The 17,698-nt window shown below is 39.8% G+C and overlaps 1 protein-coding gene and 1 long non-coding RNA gene across 10 annotated transcripts in view; both read left to right on the top strand.

Annotated features, from left to right (window-relative positions):
• Window positions 1-17,698, top strand: part of LOC147571562 (leucine-rich repeat-containing protein 37A2-like) — a 35,226-nt gene that overhangs the window by 12,977 nt on the left and 4,551 nt on the right. For 7 of the 9 annotated variants that reach the window (XM_086696231.1, XM_086696230.1, XM_086696228.1 and 4 more), the window contains 3 exons: window positions 4,115-4,186; window positions 4,749-4,824; window positions 15,820-15,924. In XM_086696231.1, the coding sequence (XP_086552357.1) occupies window positions 4,115-4,186; window positions 4,749-4,824; window positions 15,820-15,924 (253 nt within the window). Of the gene's footprint in view, window positions 1-4,114; window positions 4,187-4,748; window positions 4,825-14,026; window positions 15,439-15,819; window positions 15,925-17,698 lie in introns of those variants that run through there. The other 2 variants (XR_015247280.1, XM_086696225.1) reach the window with 2 other exon arrangements.
• LOC147571563 (uncharacterized) lies at window positions 698-1,889 on the top strand. Its single transcript, XR_015247302.1, has 2 exons — window positions 698-1,001; window positions 1,626-1,889. It is a non-coding gene; the product is annotated as an uncharacterized LOC147571563 (long non-coding RNA).

The following is a 17,698-nucleotide window of genomic DNA, read 5'->3' as shown; positions in this document are numbered from 1 at the left end:
GTAGCATGTTTCAGTACTTCATTCTTTTTTCAATGTTTATTTATTTTTGAAAGAGAGCGCACACACAAGCGGGGAAGGGGCAGAGGGAGAGGGGGACAGAGGATCCAAAACCACAGAGCCTGATGTAGAGCTCGAACTCATGAACTGTGAGATGACGACCTGAGCCAAAGTCAGATGCTTAACCGACTGAGCCACCCAGGTGCTCCAATCACATTTTGTTCATCCATTCGTGAGTTATTGGACATTTGGATTATTTTGACTTTTTGGCTCTTATGAATAATGCTGCTATGAGTATTCATGTACAAGTTTTTGTGTGGTCATATGTTTTTAATTCTCTTGGGTACGTACCTAAGAGTGGAATTGCTGGGTCATGTAGTAACTCTATATTTAACCCTTTTGAGGAACTGCCAAACTGTTTTCCACAGTGACTACACCATCTTACATTCCCACCAATGTATGAAGATTCTGGTTTCCCCAAATCTTGCTACCACTTATCATTGTCTCTCTGTTCGATCATAGCCATCTTAGTGAGTGTAGAGTAGTATCTCATTGTAGCTTTGATTTCTATTTCCCTAATGACCTAAGACATTGAGCATCTTTTCATGTGCTTATTGGCCATTCATGTATTTTCTTTGGCGAAATGTCTCTTCAAATCCTTTACCCATTTAAACATTTGATTATTTGTCTTTTTCTGAGTTTTAAGAGTTCTTTATATATTCTGGATATTCTGGATACTAGACTTGTATCAGACATATGATAGTTTTGGGTTGTTTTTTTATTTTTAAATAAAGTCCAGCTTACCTATTTTTCCTTTGGTTTGTTGTGCTTTTTGTGTCATGTCTAAGAAACTGTTGCCTAAATCCAAGGTCATAAAGATTTCTCTCCTGAGAGTTTTATAGCTTGAGCTCTTCCATTTAGGTCTTTGACTCATTTTGAGTTAATATTTATATATGGTGTGAAGTGTAGGAATCCAACTCCATTATTTTGTATGGGGATATACGGTTGTCCCAGCATCATTTGAAAACACTAGTCTTCCCACAGTGAATGGTGTTGGCACCCTTGTTGAAAATCAGTGGGCCATAAATGTGAGGATTTATTCCTGGACTGTCAGTTCTGTTCCATCAGCTTACATGTCTGTTCTTATGCCAGTACCACACCGTGATTACTGTAGTTTTGAAGTAGGTTTTGAAACCAGGGCGTGTGAGTCTCCCCATTTGGTTGTTCTTTGTCAAAATCGTTTTGGAGCCCCTGGGTAGCTCAGTTGGTTAAGTGGCCGGCTCTTGATTTCAGCTCAGGTCATGACCTCACAGTTTGTGAGATGGAACCCCGTGTTGCCATCTGCACTGACAGCATGGAGCCTGCTTGGGATGCTCCCTCTCCTTCTCCCTCTGCCCCTCCCCTGCTCACACTTTTCCCCACTCACACTCGCTCATGTTTGCTCTTCTGCACGGGTGTGTATGCTCGCTGTCTCTCAAAATGAATAGATAAACTTTTTTTTTTTTTTTTAAAGATCATTTTGGGCTATTCTCGGTCCCTTGAATTGACATACAGATTTTAGAATTAGCTTGCCAATATTTGGAAAGAAGTCAGTTGGGGTTTTGATAGGGATTATACTGAAACCACAGTTCAATCTGGGGTATAGTGCCATTTTAACAATATTTTCTTCTGATCCGTGAACATGGCATATCTTTACGTTTATTTCAATCTTCTTTAATTTCTTTCAACAACGTTTTGTGGTTTTTAGTGTGATTCTTGCACTTCTTTGGTTAAATGTTTTCCTAAGTATTTTATTCTTTTGAGTACTGTTATACATGGAATTGTTTTCTTAATTTCATTTTTGGAATAGTCATTGCTGATGTATAGAAATAAAGCTAATTTTTACATATCGATCTTGTGTCCTGTAACCTTGCTGAACTCATTTATTAGTGCTAAGGTTTTTTTTCTACATTCCCAGGCATATGTCTTGTGGTCTTCTAGTTACCCAGGAAGATGTTGGAGCATTTCAAAGTCCCTATGGACATCTCATTTCTCAGCTTTTCCCTTTTAGGCTTTTTGTTTAGGCTATTTTTTGTCTTGTGATCAATTGCCTCACATAGCTGCCAGATTAAAACATTTATCTATAATTGTTTTCAAAAAAGGCCCCTTGGGAAGAGGCTATTTTAGCACTGTGCAGTTCTCAGTGAGGTCAAGGGCAAGGCTTTCAAGTGAAGTTTTTTAGGGACCCCACTAGACAGGTAAAACAATGACAGTTTGTTCTTTGGGAATGAGGCTTTAAGGAACTTCAGCTCCATTTTGTTCCCCTGGGATGTGGGCAATTTTTAAGGTTCTCATCAGGATGGAGAGCAGAGGTTGAGGACAAGTTAAAACAACAGAGCTCACTGTTCTTATAGAAATTAGTAATTTTTTCTTTAATACATGCTCTCCGGGTTGCTGCAAGCCCATTGGTTAAAATTTCCAAAGTTCTGAGAAAGTTGATTTTGACCATTTTTGCTAGTTGTTGTTGTTGTTGCTTTTACGGAAGGATGAATTTTCAGACGTCCTTCCTCTCTCATTTTCACTGATTCACCTGTAACAGGGCTTTAAAATCTCTAAAGTCTCAGGGCACCTGGGTGGCTCAGTTAACTGCCTGACTCTTGATTTCGGCTCAGGTCATGATCTTGCGGTCATGGGATCAAGCCCCATGTCAGGCTCTGCACGGGGCATGGAGCCTGCTTGGGATTCTCTCTCTCTCTCTTCCTCTGCCTCCCTTCACTCATACTCTTGTACTCTCTCTCTCAAAAAATAGAATAAAAAAATAAGAAATGAAATCTGTAAAGTCTCAATGATCACAGGCTAATTAAATACTTAATCATGGGAGATGATTAGAGGAAAGGAATAAAAATAGAAAATGTAATTCTTAGAGAAGCTCTCCCAGATGGAGAGATGAAGTTCAGCAAAGTGTTTCTATATTTAATGCTCTCAAAGTTAAGTTTAAGGTAACGGCTATTTTAAACCCCCTTTTTTCCATACAATTTAAATACAGGCTTTGGAGTCAGAACTGAGTTCAGATTCCATCTCTGCTTCTTGACTGGCTTGACAAACTGGGACAAATTATACAACCTCTCTGTACTTCAGTTTCCTCACTTGTAAAATGGGGTAATGATGTGTCTATCACATAAGGTTATTGTGAGGTTTAAATGTGAAATGCTGATCACAGATGCCCCATAGCTCAATAGTATCGGTTGTGATTATTATCCTTATAATTTTGCAAAAGTACAGTGATGATTCTTGAGCAGAGTCAACCTAAAGGCAGATTTTCTTTTCTTTCTTCCTGTTTCCTTCACTTTATTTTTGCTGTAAAGAACTGAGAAGAAAATCTACTCAGCATTTTGGAATAAAAACTTGTGTCAAGCAGTGACAAAATGTTATTTATTCAACAAGCCTTCACTAAGTAACTAGTAAATAACAAGCACTCTGTCAGGCACAGGGACAAAAATGACAATAGAGTATGGTCCCTGCCCTCAGGGAGCTGGCAGTCCAGGAGATGGATAAGGAAACGGGATCATATGCCACCTAACAAAGGCTGTCATAGGAGAATACACATGGTGGGGGTATAGCTTTCACCATTTCCTCTTAGATTAATCCCTTTGTCTTTGGCCCCCAAACTGAGGAATTGGTCCTATTTTTGTCTTTAACCGGGTGTTTTAAACTGTGGAATTTTTTACATTTCTAGAGATAAAGGAAAAGCACCTAGAATTATAGAGGACACTAGAAACAGTATTTCCTACAGAGCCTGGGCTTCCTACCAGCATAGTCACTTCTAGGGTTTTCAGCCCAAAAAGTTCTTTGGCATATCTTGGCTTTGCTGTCCACGTAAAAAAAAAAAAAAAAAAAAAAAAAAAAAAAAAAAAAAAAAAAAAATTTTTTTTTCTCTTTCTGTTCTCCACTTTATCGTCCAGAGAGCTGGGTAGTTCCCAAAGGAAGAGTGCTTTACAGAATGTAAGGGTGATTTATAGGCAAAGGCAGAAAATGATTAGTTTTAACCTTCCAGTTCCATACCCCCAAAATGAACATAAACTTTCGTGGTAGTCATTACTGGAAATGCAGATCATTTTAATTCCATTGCATTTTTCAGAATTATCAGTCGTAACCCTCTGTCAGCTGTTGAAGATTCCTATCTTTTTAAGTTGCCAGCATTAAAATATTTGTAAGTATTGCAACAATCTCATGGCTCATGAGATGATTTCTGATCTTTTTTGTTGTCATCAAAAGATTAAGTATTTTGCGTTTTGGGAAAAAGTCCTAATTTAAGTTTTAACTCGGTTATTGAAATAAGCATTATTAGCAAAGAAAAAACGTATATGGGCAAGATAGCCTGCAGAGGAAGGAATAGTATTGAAGAACACATAAGAGACATGGGACTTGCAGATGTAGGTAGAAATACCATTTATCTCAAAGTGGAAAGTGGAGTAAGGTGTATATTAAAAGAAAAAAAGACTAATCAAGAGAGGTGGATGCAATTGAGAATGAAAATGAGGATAAGAGTAAAAAGGATTGTACTGTTGAGCACCAAGGTGATTAATTTGATGATGCACATAAAATGTCTTCATTGGGAGTTTTCTGAAATTATTGTCCATAGCAAGAAAACTCTTGAGCTGACTTGACAAAGAAGCCAGAATTGAAGTAACCACATGTTGTTAAGTATCTTTTTAGGTACAGAATTTTTATCCTTGGGTTCAAATCACGCATGTTTGGGCTTTCTCCTTCAGAGACATGGGATCAACACAGGTGTCACTTACAACAGTTGAGAGCATCCTCATGATGACCCTTGAATTTGGAAACACTGTAAGTTGATTTTTCTTATGTGTATTTTCACTTAGTTGTTGATTTAGATTTGTTTTATTGTTTTCTTAAGTCAGATTTATTGAGGTATAAAATTTACTCTTTTTAAGCGTACAGTTTGATGAGTTTTGACAAACGTGTAGTTATGTAAGCACCACCACATTTGAGACGTAGACCATTTCTGTCACCCCAAAAGGCCCCTATGTGCCTTTGCAGCCAATCCCCTTTTGTCACCACCAGCCCTGGCAACCACCAACCTAATTTTTGTCCCTATAGTTTTGCCTTCTCCACAGTGTCTTATAAATGAAATCATACAAGGGGCACCTGGGTGGCTCGGGCAGTTAAGCGTCCGACTTCAGCTCAGGTCATGATCTCGCGGTTCGTGAGTTCAAGCCCTGCATCGGACTCTGTCCTGACAGCTCAGAGCCTGGAGCCTGCTTCGGATTCTGTGTCTCCCTGTCTCTCTACCCCTTCCCCATTTGCCCTCCATCTCTCTCTCTCTCTCAAAAATAAATGAACATTAAAAAAAATAAATAAATGAAATCATACAGTATGCAGTCTTCTGTGATTGGTTCCTTTCAGCATAATCCTTTTGAGATTCATCCATGTGTTTTTTTAACTTTTTTAACGTTTATTTATTTTTGAGAAACAGCATAAGCAGGAGAGGGGGAGAGAGAGAGAGAGAGAGAGAGAGAGAGAGAGAGAGAGAGACAGACAGACACACACAGAACCCGAAGCAGGCTCCAGGCTCTGTCAGCGCAGAGCCCAATACAGGGCATGAACCTGCGGAACATGAGATCATGGCCTGAGCCAAAGTCGGTCACTTATCTGACTGAGCCACCCAGGCACCCCAGAGACTCATCCATGTGTTTGCACATGTCAGTAGTTCATTTCCTTTTTATTGCCGAGTAGTATTGCAGTTGTGAGGATATACCAGTTTGTTTATGCGTTCATCAGTTAATGGGCATTTGAGTTGTTTCTAGCTTTTTGGCCTTTATGAATAAAGTTGCTTAAAACACTTACATGCAGGTCTTCGTATGAGCATATGTTTTCATTGGGGGAGGGGGGGAGGGGGTAAAATACCTAATGGCAGGATTGCTACATCATATGCTAAGTGTATATTTAACTGTTTAAGAAACTGCTTACCTGTTTTCTAAAGTGGATGTACCATTTTGCATTCCAGCCTGCAGTATATGAGATCTTGTATCTATCCTTTCTTCTAATGTCTTGATCTATTTTTCATAAGGTGAATGTTGGCCTTAAAATTGAGTTGGGAAGTATTCCCCTCTCTTCAATTCTCTAGTACAGTTTGTGCAGAATTGGCATTATGTTTTCCTTAAATGTTTGCTAGAATTCACCAGTGAAGCCATGTGGGCTTGAAGCTTTCTTTGTGAGAAAGTGTTAAACTACAGATTTTATTTTTGTAATAGTGCTACTTAAATTACATACTTATTTTTTGGAGTAGTTCATGTCTTTCGGGGAATCTATTTCATCTTGAAGTTATTGACATAAAGTATTTTATAATGTTCCCTTATTATCCTTTTAGTATCTGTAGAATTGTAATGATGTCATTCCTCTCATTTTTGATATTGATAATTTGTGTCTTCTCTTGTCTTTTCTTGATAAATCTGGCCAGAAGTTTATCAGTTTTACTTATCTTCTCTAAAAAGTGCCTTTTCATTACACTGACTTCTCTATTTTTGTTTTCCTTTTAAAAATTTCTGCTTTGATCTTCATCATTCCATTTTCTCTCCTTACTCAGTGATGAATTTCCTTTTCTTTTTCTAGTTTCTTCAAAGTGGACACTGGGGGGGGGGGGGCGCCTGGGTGGCGCAGTCGGTTAAGCGTCCGACTTCAGCCAGGTCACGATCTCGCGGTCCGTGAGTTTGAGCCCCGCGTCGGGCTCTGCGCTGATGGCTCGGAGCCTGGAGCCTGTTTCCGATTCTGTGTCTCCCTCTCTCTGCCCCTCCCCCGTTCATGCTCTGTCTCTCTCTGTCCCAAAAATAATAAATAAACGTTAAAAAAAAAAAAAACTTAAAAAAAAAATTGGACACTGGGGAAGATGAATACTATATGAGCAACATCCCACATGTTGACATGTGTTTTCAGTTTCAGTCGGTACAAAATCGTTTTTAATATCCATTTTGACTTATTTGACCAATAGGGTTCCTTAGGAGTGTGTTGGTTAGTTTCTAAATATTTGGAGATTTTACAGATCTGTTAATTTGTTATTTAATTCCATTGTGGTCACAGAACAATATGTTGGATGACTGAAATCCTTTTAAATTTATTGAGGCTTGTTTTATAGCCAATGAATTCTGGTAATAGATGAGAATATGGTCTATTTTGATAAATATTATGTGCCCACTTGAAAAAAAATATGTAGTCTGCTGATTTGGTGTGGAGTATTCTATAAATGTCAACTAGGTCAAGTAGGTTGGTAGTATTTTTCAAGTCTGATGTATCATTACTCATTTTCTATATATTTTTTCTGTCAATTATTGAGAGAGGGATATTGAAATCTCCAACTATAATTGTGTACTTTTGTGTCTCTCTTTCCTATTCTCCTTAATATATTTGGAAGTTCTATTATCAGATACATAAATTTTTAAGTTATGTCTTTTCTATTAGTTGACATTTCTATCACAATGGAATAACCTCATTTATCCCTGGTAATATCTTCGCTTTGAAATTGACTTTGTCCTATAGTAAATATAGCCACTCAAGGTTTCGTTTGATTAGTGTTAGCAAAGCATAATTTCTTCCATATTTTTAACCTACTTATATCTTTGTATTGAAGATGAATCTTATAGACAGCATATAGTTGGCTTTTGCTTTTTTATCCAGTATGACAACTCTATCTTTTAATTAGGTGATTGCACCATTTATAGTTAATGTAATTATTTATAGGATTACATTTAAAGCTACTGTCTACTCTTTCTATGTATCCCATCTGTTCTTTGTTTCTTTTCTTTTTCTTTTTCTTCCTGCTCTTCGGTTGATTTAGTACGTTTTATTATTTTTTGGTGGGGGGATAAATAGTTACAACTCAGGTTTTGTTATTTTAGTAGCTGTTTAATGGTTTGTAGTGTTCATGTTTAACTTATCACAGTTTATCTTCAAATGATATGATATGATTTCATGAATAGTATAAGAACCTTACAATAAATAGTGTACTTCCATTGTTCCCCTCCTGACCTTTGTGCTATTGTTTTCATACGTTTTACTTTTAGCACACCATATTATTTTTTTTGTTTAAATAGTCAATTATCTTTTTTTATTTTTTATTTTTGAGAGAGACAGAGTGCAAGTGGGGGAGGGGCAGAGAGAGAGGGAGACACAGAATCTGAAGCAGGCTCCAGGCTCTGAGCTGTAGACACAGAGCCTGATGTGGGGCCTGAAATCACAGACTATGAGATCATGACCTGAGCTGAAGTCAGATGCTTAACTGACTGAGCCACCTGGGTGCCCCTCAATTATCTCTTTTATTGAAGTATATATAGATCATGTAATATTAAATTAGTTTCAGGTGTACAACACAGTGATCTTTTATATACATTATGAAATGCTCACAACACAGTGATCAATTATATACATTATGAAATGCTCACCACAATAAGTATATTACAGTATTATTGACGATATTCCCTATGCTGTACTTTTCATCTGGTGACTTATTTATTTTATAACTGCAAGTTTGTACCTCTTAACCCTTTTCACTCATTTTGTCCATATCCCTAGTTTGTTCTCCATATTTACAAGTGTTTTCTCTTTTTTGTTGTTGTTTATTCATTCATTTGGTTTTTTGTTTATTTTTTATTTTTTACCTTGTTTTATATTTTATTTTTTATTTATTTATTTTTTTAATATATGAAATTTATTGTCAAATTGGTTTCCATACAACACCCAGTGCTCATCCCAAAAGGTGCCCTCCTCAATACCCATCACCCACCCTCCCCTCCCTCCCACCCCCCATCAACCCTCAGTTTGTTCTCAGTTTTTAACAGTCTCTTATGCTTTGGCTCTCTCCCACTCTAACCTCTTTTTTTTTTTTTCCTTCCCCTCCTCCATGGGTTTCTGTTAAGTTTCTCAGGATCCACATAAGAGTGAAATCATATGGTATCTGTCTTTCTCTGTATGGCTTATTTCACTTAGCATCACACTCTCCAGTTCCATCCACGTTGCTACAAAAGGCCATATTTCATTTTTTCTCATTGCCACGTAGTATTCCATTGTGTATATAAACCACAATTTCTTTATCCATTCATCAGTTGATGGACATTTAGGCTCTTTCCATCATTTGGCTATTGTTGAGAGTGCTGCTATAAACATTGGGGTACAAGTGCCCCTATGCATCAGTACTCCTGTATCCCTTGGATAAATTCCTAGCAGTGCTATTGCTGGGTCATAGGGTAGGTCTATTTTTAATTTTCTGAGGAACCTCCACACTGCTTTCCAGAGCAGCTGCACCAATTTGCATTCCCACCAACAGTGCAAGAGGGTTCCCGTTTCTCCACATCCTCTCCAGCATCTACAGTCTCCCGATTTGTTCATTTTGGCCACTCTGACTGGCGTGAGGTGATATCTGAGTGTGGTTTTGATTTGTATTTCCCTGATAAGGAGCGACGTTGAACATCTTTTCATGTGCCTGTTGGCCATCCGGATGTCTTCTTTAGAGAAGTGTCTATTCATGTTTTCTGCCCATTTCTTCACTGGGTTATTTGCTTTTCGGGTGTGGAGTTTGGTGAGCTCTTTATAGATTTTGGATACTAGCCCTTTGTCCGATATGTCATTTGCAAATATCTTTTCCCATTCCGTTGGTTGCCTTTTAGTTTTGTTGGTTGTTTCCTTTGCTGTGCAGAAGCTTTTTATCTTCATAAGGTCCCAGTAATTCACTTTTGCTTTTAATTCCCTTGCCTTTGGGGATGTGTCGAGTAAGAGATTGCTACGGCTGAGGTCAGAGAGGTCTTTTCCTGCTTTCTCCTCTAAGGTTTTGATGGTTTCCTGTCTCCCATTCAGGTCCTTTATCCATTTTAAGTTTATTTTTGTGAATGGTGTGAGAAAGTGGTCTAGTTTCATTCTTCTGCATGTTGCTGTCCAGTTCTCCCAGCACCATTTGTTAAAGAGACTGTCTTTTTTCCATTGGATGTTCTTTCCTGCTTTGTCAAAGATGAGTTGGCCATACGTTTGTGGGTCTAGTTCTGGGGTTTCTATTCTATTCCATTGGTCTATGTGTCTGTTTTTGTGCCAATACCATGCTGTCTTGATGATGACAGCTTTGTAGTAGAGGCTAAAGTCTGGGATTGTGGTGCCTCCTGCTTTGGTCTTCTTCTTCAAAATTACTTTGGCTATTCGGGGCCTTTTGTGGTTCCATATGAATTTTAGGATTGCTTGTTCTAGTTTCGAGAAGAATGCTGGTGCAATTTTGATTGGGATTGCATTGAATGTGTAGATAGCTTTGGGTAGTATGGACATTTTGACAATATTTATTCTTCCAATCCATGAGCAGGGAATGTCTTTCCATTTCTTTAAATCTTCAATTACCTTCATAAGTTTCCTATAGTTTTCAGCATGCAGATCTTTTACATCTTTGGTTAGATTTATTCCTAGGTATTTTATGCTTCTTGCTGCAATTGTGAATGGGATCAGTTTCTTTATTTGTCTCTCTGTTGCTTCATTGTTAGTGTATAAGAATGCAACTGATTTCTGTACATTGATTTTGTATCCTGCAACTTTGCTGAATTCATGTATCAGTTCTAGCAGACTTTGGTGGAGTCTATCGGATTTTCCATGTATAATATCATGTCATCTGCAAAAAGCGAAAGCTTGACTTCATCTTTGCCAATTTTGATGCCTTTGATTTCCTTTTGTTGTCTGATTGCTGATGCTAGAACTTCCAGCACTATGTTAAACAACAGCGGTGAGAGTGGGCATCCCTGTCGTGTTCCTGATCTCAGGGAAAAAGCTCTAGTTTTTCCCCGTTGAGGATGATGTTAGCTGTGGGCTTTTCATAAATGGCTTTTATGATCTTTAAGTATGTTCCTTCCATCCCGACTGTCTCAAGGGTTTTTATTAAAAAAGGGTGCTGGATTTTGTCAAAGGCCTTTTCTGCATCGATTGACAGGATCATATGGTTCTTCTCTTTTTTTTTTTTTGTTAATGTGATGTATCGCGTTGATTGATTTGCGAGTGTTGAACCAGCCCTGCACCCCAGGAATGAATCCCACTTGGTCATGGTGAATAATTCTTTTTATATGCCGTTGAATTCGATTTGCCAGTATCTTATTGAGAATTTTTGCATCCATATTCATCAGGGATATTGGCCTGTAGTTCTCTTTTTTTACTGGGTCTCTGTCTGGTTTAGGAATCAAAGTAATACTGGCTTCATAGAATGAGTCTGGAAGTTTTCCTTCCCCTTCTATTTTTTGGAATAGCTTGAGAAGGATAGGTATTATCTCTGCTTTAAACGTCTGGTAGAACTCCCCTGGGAAGCCGTCTGGTCCTGGACTCTTATTTGTTGGGAGATTTTTGATAACCGATTCAATTTCTTTGCTGGTTATGGGTCTGCTCAAGCTTTCTATTTCCTCCTGATTGAGTTTTGGAAGAGTGTGGGTGTTTAGGAATTTGTCCATTTCTTCCAGGTTGCCCAATTTGTTGGCATATAATTTTTCATAGTATTCCCTGATAATTGTTTGTATCTCTGAGGGATTGGTTGTAATAATTCCATTTTCATTCATGATTTTATCTATTTGGGTCATCTCCCTTTTCTTTTTGAGAAGCCTGGCTAGAGGTTTGTCAATTTTGTTTATTTTTTCAAAAAACCAACTCTTGGTTTCGTTGATCTGCTCTACAGTTTTTTTAGACTCTCTATTGTTTATTTCTGCTCTGATCTTTATTATTTCTCTTCTTCTGCTGGGTTTAGGCTGCCTTTGCTGTTCTGCTTCTATTTCCTTTAGGTGTGCTGTTAGATTATGTATTTGGGATTTTTCTTGTTTCTTGAGATAGGCCTGGATTGCAATGTATTTTCCTCTCAGGACTGCCTTCGCTGCGTCCCAAAGCGTTTGGATTGTTGTATTTTCATTTTCGCTTGTTTCCATATATTTTTTACTTTCTTCTCTAATTGCCTGGCTGACCCACACATTCTTTAGTAGGGTGTTCTTTAACCTCCATGCTTTTGGAGGTTTTCCAGACTTTTTCCTGTGGTTGATTTCAAGCTTCATAGCATTGTGGTCTGAAAGTATGCATGGTATAATTTCAATTCTTGTAAACTTATGAAGGGCTGTTTTGTGACCCAGTATATGATCTATCTTGGAGAATGTTGCATGTGCACTCGAGAAGAAAGTATATTCTGTTGCTTTGGGATGCAGAGTTCTAAATATATCTGTCAAGTCCATCTGATCCAATGTCTCATTCAGGGCCCTTGTTTCTTTATTGACCGTGTGTCTAGATGATCTATCCATTTCTGTAAGTGGAGTGTTAAAGTTCCCTGCAGTTACCACATTCTTATCAATAAGGTTGCTTATGTTTGTGAGTAATTGTTTTATACATTTGGGGGCTCCGGTATTCGGCGCATAGACATTTATAATTGTTAGCTCTTCCTGATGGATAGACCCTGTAATTATTATATAATGCCCTTCTTCATATCTTGTTACAGCCTTTAATTTAAAGTCTAGTTTGTCTGATACAAGTATGGCTACTCCAGCTTTCTTTTGGCTTCCAGTAGCATGATAAATAGTTCTCCATCCCCTCACTCTCAATCTAAAGGTGTCCTCAGGTCTAAAATGAGTCTCTTGTAGACAGCAAATAGATGGGTCTTGTTTTTTTATCCATTCTGATACCCTATGTCTTTTGGTTGGCGCATTTAATCCATTTACATTCAGTGTTATTATAGAAAGATACGGGTTTAGAGTCATTGTGATGTCTGTATGTTTTATGCTTGTAGCGATGTCTCTGGTACTTTGTCTCACAGGGTCCCCCTTAGGATCTCTTGTAGGGCTGGTTTAGTGGTGACAAATTCCTTCAGTTTTTGTTTGTTTGGGAAGACCTTTATCTCTCCTTCTATTCTAAATGACAGACTTGCTGGATAAAGGATTCTCGGCTGCATACTTTTTCTGTTTAGCACACTGAAGATCTCGTGCCAATTCTTTCTGGCCTGCCAAGTTTCAAAAGAGAGATCAGTCACGAGTCTTATAGGTCTCCCTTTATATGTGAGGGCACGTTTATCCCTTGCTGCTTTCAGAATTTTCTCTTTATCCTTGTATTTTGCCAGTTTCACTATGATATGTCGTGCAGAAGATCGATTCAAGTTACGTCTGAAGGGAGTTCTCTGTGCCTCTTGGATTTCAATGCCTTTTTCCTTCCCCAGTTCAGGGAAGTTCTCAGTTATAATTTCTTCAAGTACCCCTTCAGCACCTTTCCCTCTCTCTTCCTCCTCTGGGATACCAATTATGCGTATATTATTTCTTTTTAGTGTATCGCTCAGTTCTCTAATTTTCCCCTCATACTCCTGGATTTTTTTATCTCTCTTTCTCTCAGCTTCCTCTTTTTCCATAACTTTATCCTCTAGTTCACCTATTCTCTCCTCTGCCTCTTCAATCCGAGCTGTCGTCGTTTCCATTTTGTTTTGCATTTCGTTTAAAGCGCTTTTCAGCTCCTCGTGACTGTTCCTTAGTCCCTTGATCTCTGTAGCAAGAGATTCTCTGCTGTCCTCCATACTGTTTGCAAGCCCAGCGATTAATTTTATGACTATTATTCTAAATTCACTTTCTGTTATATTATTTAAATCCTTTTTGATCAGTTCATTAGCTGTTGTTATTTCCTGGAGATGCTTCTGAGGGGAATTCTTCCGCTTGGTCATTTTGGGTAGTCCCTGGAGTGGTGAGGACCTGCAGGGCGCTTCCCCTGTGCTGTGGTGTATAACTGGAGTTGGTGGGCGGGGCCGCAGTCCGACCTGATGTCTGCCCCCAGCCCACCGCTGGGGCCACAGTCAGACTGGTGTGTGCCTTCTCTTCTCCTCTCCTAGGGGCGGGATTCACTGTAGGGTGGCGTGGCCCATCTGGGCTACTTGCACACTGCCAGGCTTGTGATGCTGGGGATCTGGCGTATTAGCTGGGGTGGGTAGGCGTATTAGCTGGGGTGGGCAGGAGGGGCAGGCTTAGCTCGCTTCTCCTTAGGTGATCCACTTCAGGAGGGGCCCCTCTTCTGTGGGCCTCTCATCTGCGCTTGGCTCCGGAGACTCCGTTCTGCTAATCCTCTGGCGGCTTTCTGGGTTATTTAGGCAGGTGTAGGTGGAATCTAAGTGATTAGGTCCCAAGTTTAAATGTCAAATCTTTCCAAAGAAATTGGAAACTGCCCAACCGCAGGAGAAGAGCCTAGACGAGGTTGAGAGTGTGGGGAAAAAGTTCCTGAGAGTGAACAAGGTCATCAAGGGCCCAAAGGGCATACGGAAAAGGCACTTAAAAGAACTGAGACGTCAGAACATCCAGAGGAAACAGAACGCCCAGCCGTCTGTGGAGAACATGGCCAAGGAAAGAAGGCTCAGGAGACCATCCCCAGGGGAGCTTCACGTGGCGCACAGGCCCAGCAAATTAATGGGAAGCTCCTTCAATACAGAGCCTTCGTTCGTAGAGGAGCACAAGGCAGCGGTCTCTTCTTTCCTGAAGCAATACTCTTTGGGCAGGCCTTCTGCCACCCCCGCTCCAAAATCCCCACCTGACGTGAAAAAAAAAAATCAAAAGACTTCATGTACAGCGTTTTTGTTTTAGAAGATGCAAATGCTAGAGTTAGAAATATGAAGGCTTTCGGGCCAGCCTCACACCCCAGAAAAACACACCGCTTTCATAAAAGTCGCTCCCATGTGGTCCACAGAACACCCTAGGCCAAACTGAATCGAAAGTCCAGAAAGGAAAGTTCACTCAGTAATAGACAGCTGCTTGCAAAGAGGCCTCCATCCTCTGCAGTCAGGAGCCTCATAAATTCCCCTTCACGAGAGGATTTTTCATCTCCGGGAGAACTGAGTCCTCAGAAAAATCCTTTTCCAGAATTATTTGCTCCTTCAGGAACTTACAGAGAAAACACTACTGCAGAGAACGCTACTGCCCAAAATGTTTCTGACGAAAATATTTCTACAGGAAACACTACTGTGCCAGCACAAACCCTCCCTGAATTCACAAACCGTAAGAATCTTTCCACTGCTAATTCTACTGTTACTGCAGACAACTCTATGCCGACCGTTAAACAAACCAATGATACACAATGGGAATACCACAATGCGGGCACTGGCTTGCCCCCAAAAGCCACAGGCTTCACTGTGTCAAAGGTGATCTGTTTGAAATTCCGTTAAACCAGCAGCTACAGTCCCTCATCCCCAACAATGACGTGAGAAGCCTCATTTCTCATGTTATCCGGACTTTGAAAATGGACTGCTCCGAGACCCACATGCAGCTGGCCTGTGCCAAGCTCATCTCCAGAACAGGCCTCCTGATGAAGCTTCTCAGCGAGCAGCAAGAAGTAAAGGTGTCCAAGGCAGAGTGGGATACGGACCAATGGGAAAATGAGAACTATATCAGTGAGAGCACAGAAGTCCAGAGTGAACAGAGAGGGCAGGAGTCAAGGGAGGTGAGGATAAATCCCAAAATGTGGGGTCTCGACATTTAGGTGGTTTAGGACATGGACCCAAGCACAAGGACCAGGGGCTCCTAGTCCGGGTCTTGTCTTGGCCACATAATTTTGGCTAAGGCAGTGATCTGCCACTTTGCTCATTTAGGAAACAGTGCCGCTGTTCCCAGAGTAGACAAAAAGAGGACCTAACATACAAGATACATAAATTCTTGAAGAAAATGCTAATGATTAAGATTACATATCACATTAGATTTGGTATATTCCTTAAGAACCTATAAGCGATTCATCGGAAAGAATGGGGTTTTAGAGTCGTTAAAGAATAGTTAACTTTCATCCTATCTCTGTTTTCTAAAAACATTGTTCTTTCCCTTTTTTTAGCTCACAAAAGAAGTTCCAGGCTATGGCTATAACAACAAACTCATCTTGGCAATATCTGTGACTGTAGTAGTGATGATTTTGATCATAGTTTTCTGTCTCATTGAGGTAAGGACAACAATTAATTCAGATTCCCAGACTATATTCCTTCTTTATAATAGATTCAGAACCCACAAACTGAAAATCAAAGCCACTTTCCCACCTATCACGACCTGATATCCCTCTTCAGTCTGGAGGAAGGAGATAGGCTTTGTCCTTTCATTGCAAAGTATATTCCAGGGATTTTAAAAGGAACCCCACTGCCGGGAGACATCTGTGGATTGTAACCAAGATAACAAGCCATTAGCTTGTTCTGAGACATTAGGTCTAAGAAGGCCACAGTTGACACGATAGTAAAATTTCTTCAACTCAAAAAAATTATGTCGATTCGATGCACTCACCAGTCATCCTCCTCCTACCACTGATTTCTTTCCTCGTTGGCTAAAATGGTGAGAGAGAAATAGTCTTCACCTTCATGGAGCTATCAGTCATCTCGGAAGAAAGGGCATGGCTTAGAGATAAAAGTGTCATCTTGTTGATTAATTAGATGTACCTACAGCTCTCTCCTCCACTTCGCAAGGCATTGTGTAGACAGGTTCAGTTAAAACCCTGCAGCTAAAATCCTGCATCAGGCTACTCAAAGCTTGTCATAATTACAGTTGCCTATTCCTGGAGCTTGCCTGTTTACCTTTTATTCAATTATGTATGAATTGAATATATATTCAATATATTTATTCAAATATACATATGCTTATTATATATATATGTATATGTATATATATATATATGTATATATATGTATATATATATATATATACATATATATATATTGCCATCTGTCATGGCAACCCTCCATTTCAGCCAAAGCAGCCCCCCACCATCCCCTAGTCAGACCATGCCCATTCCTACTTTTGTTGGTGACTTTGCCCACTTGAAATTCCTTTATTTCACTCTGCTGGTGGAAGTCCCATGAGCCTTCAAAAGCCAACTCGAGTTCATCTTTCTTCACAAAGCCTTCCCCGAATACTGTAATACTCCTGGACCTAGTCCTTCTGTGAGATTGTCACCATTTCTTAGGGTCTACAGTGACGCATTCCCCTCCCCTGATAACAAAAATATGCTAAACAGTTTGTTAAAAGGCAGCTCCTCAAGAGAGAAATATCAAGGTCATGGATCAGAGCAGAGATATGTAAGGCTTCCTGGTCTCTCAGACTCGAGTAAAGCCTGACTGGATGTATTAACTGCTAAGGAGAAACATGTCTGTCTTCTGGAGGGTTGGTCAGTAGTAAAGGCATAGAAATGGTGAGGAAGAGACCAACATGGGCAGTGCCCACCTAGCCTTGCCTAAGAGTAGAGATGGCACCTCAGGCAGCAGATGAGAGTCAGGCCCACCAGCCGGGCTGTGCCCGCGGGGCAGATGGATGGATCTAGCTACCTCAGTCCTTTCCATTAAACACTGGATTCAGCTAATTACTTTTCTTCCACTTCTCTTCTCACCAAATAGCCTTCTGATTATACTTCAGCGTGCCACAGAGGCCTGTCTCCACAGGAGGTAATGCCCAATCATGTAGACACAGATGCCCTATCTATGGAACGGATGTTTTCCTTATTGTCAAGTCTTGACCTGACATTCTGATTTTGATCAATCCTGTGACATTGGTGAGGTGATATTGCCTCCATGTAGAAAGAAGTGCGTTCTCTCTTGATGAGATCAGGGTCTGATTTCTCAGCCTAAGAGCCTAGGAACTAGCGTGGGGTCAGCTTACCATGACCTCTGGGAAGAGAAATCATTGGCCATTGTCCAGTCAGTACTCTGCATCTTGAGGTGGCCTGCAGCCTTTTG

Source organism: Puma concolor, unplaced genomic scaffold (genome assembly GCF_028749965.1).
Source record: "Puma concolor isolate L17-30 unplaced genomic scaffold, mPumCon1.1.hap2 unalloc_scaffold_22, whole genome shotgun sequence".
In the NCBI taxonomy this organism is placed as follows: Eukaryota; Metazoa; Chordata; class Mammalia; order Carnivora; family Felidae; genus Puma; species Puma concolor.
Note: the sequence above shows the minus strand (reverse complement) of the source record. Positions and strands in the feature narration are given on the sequence as shown.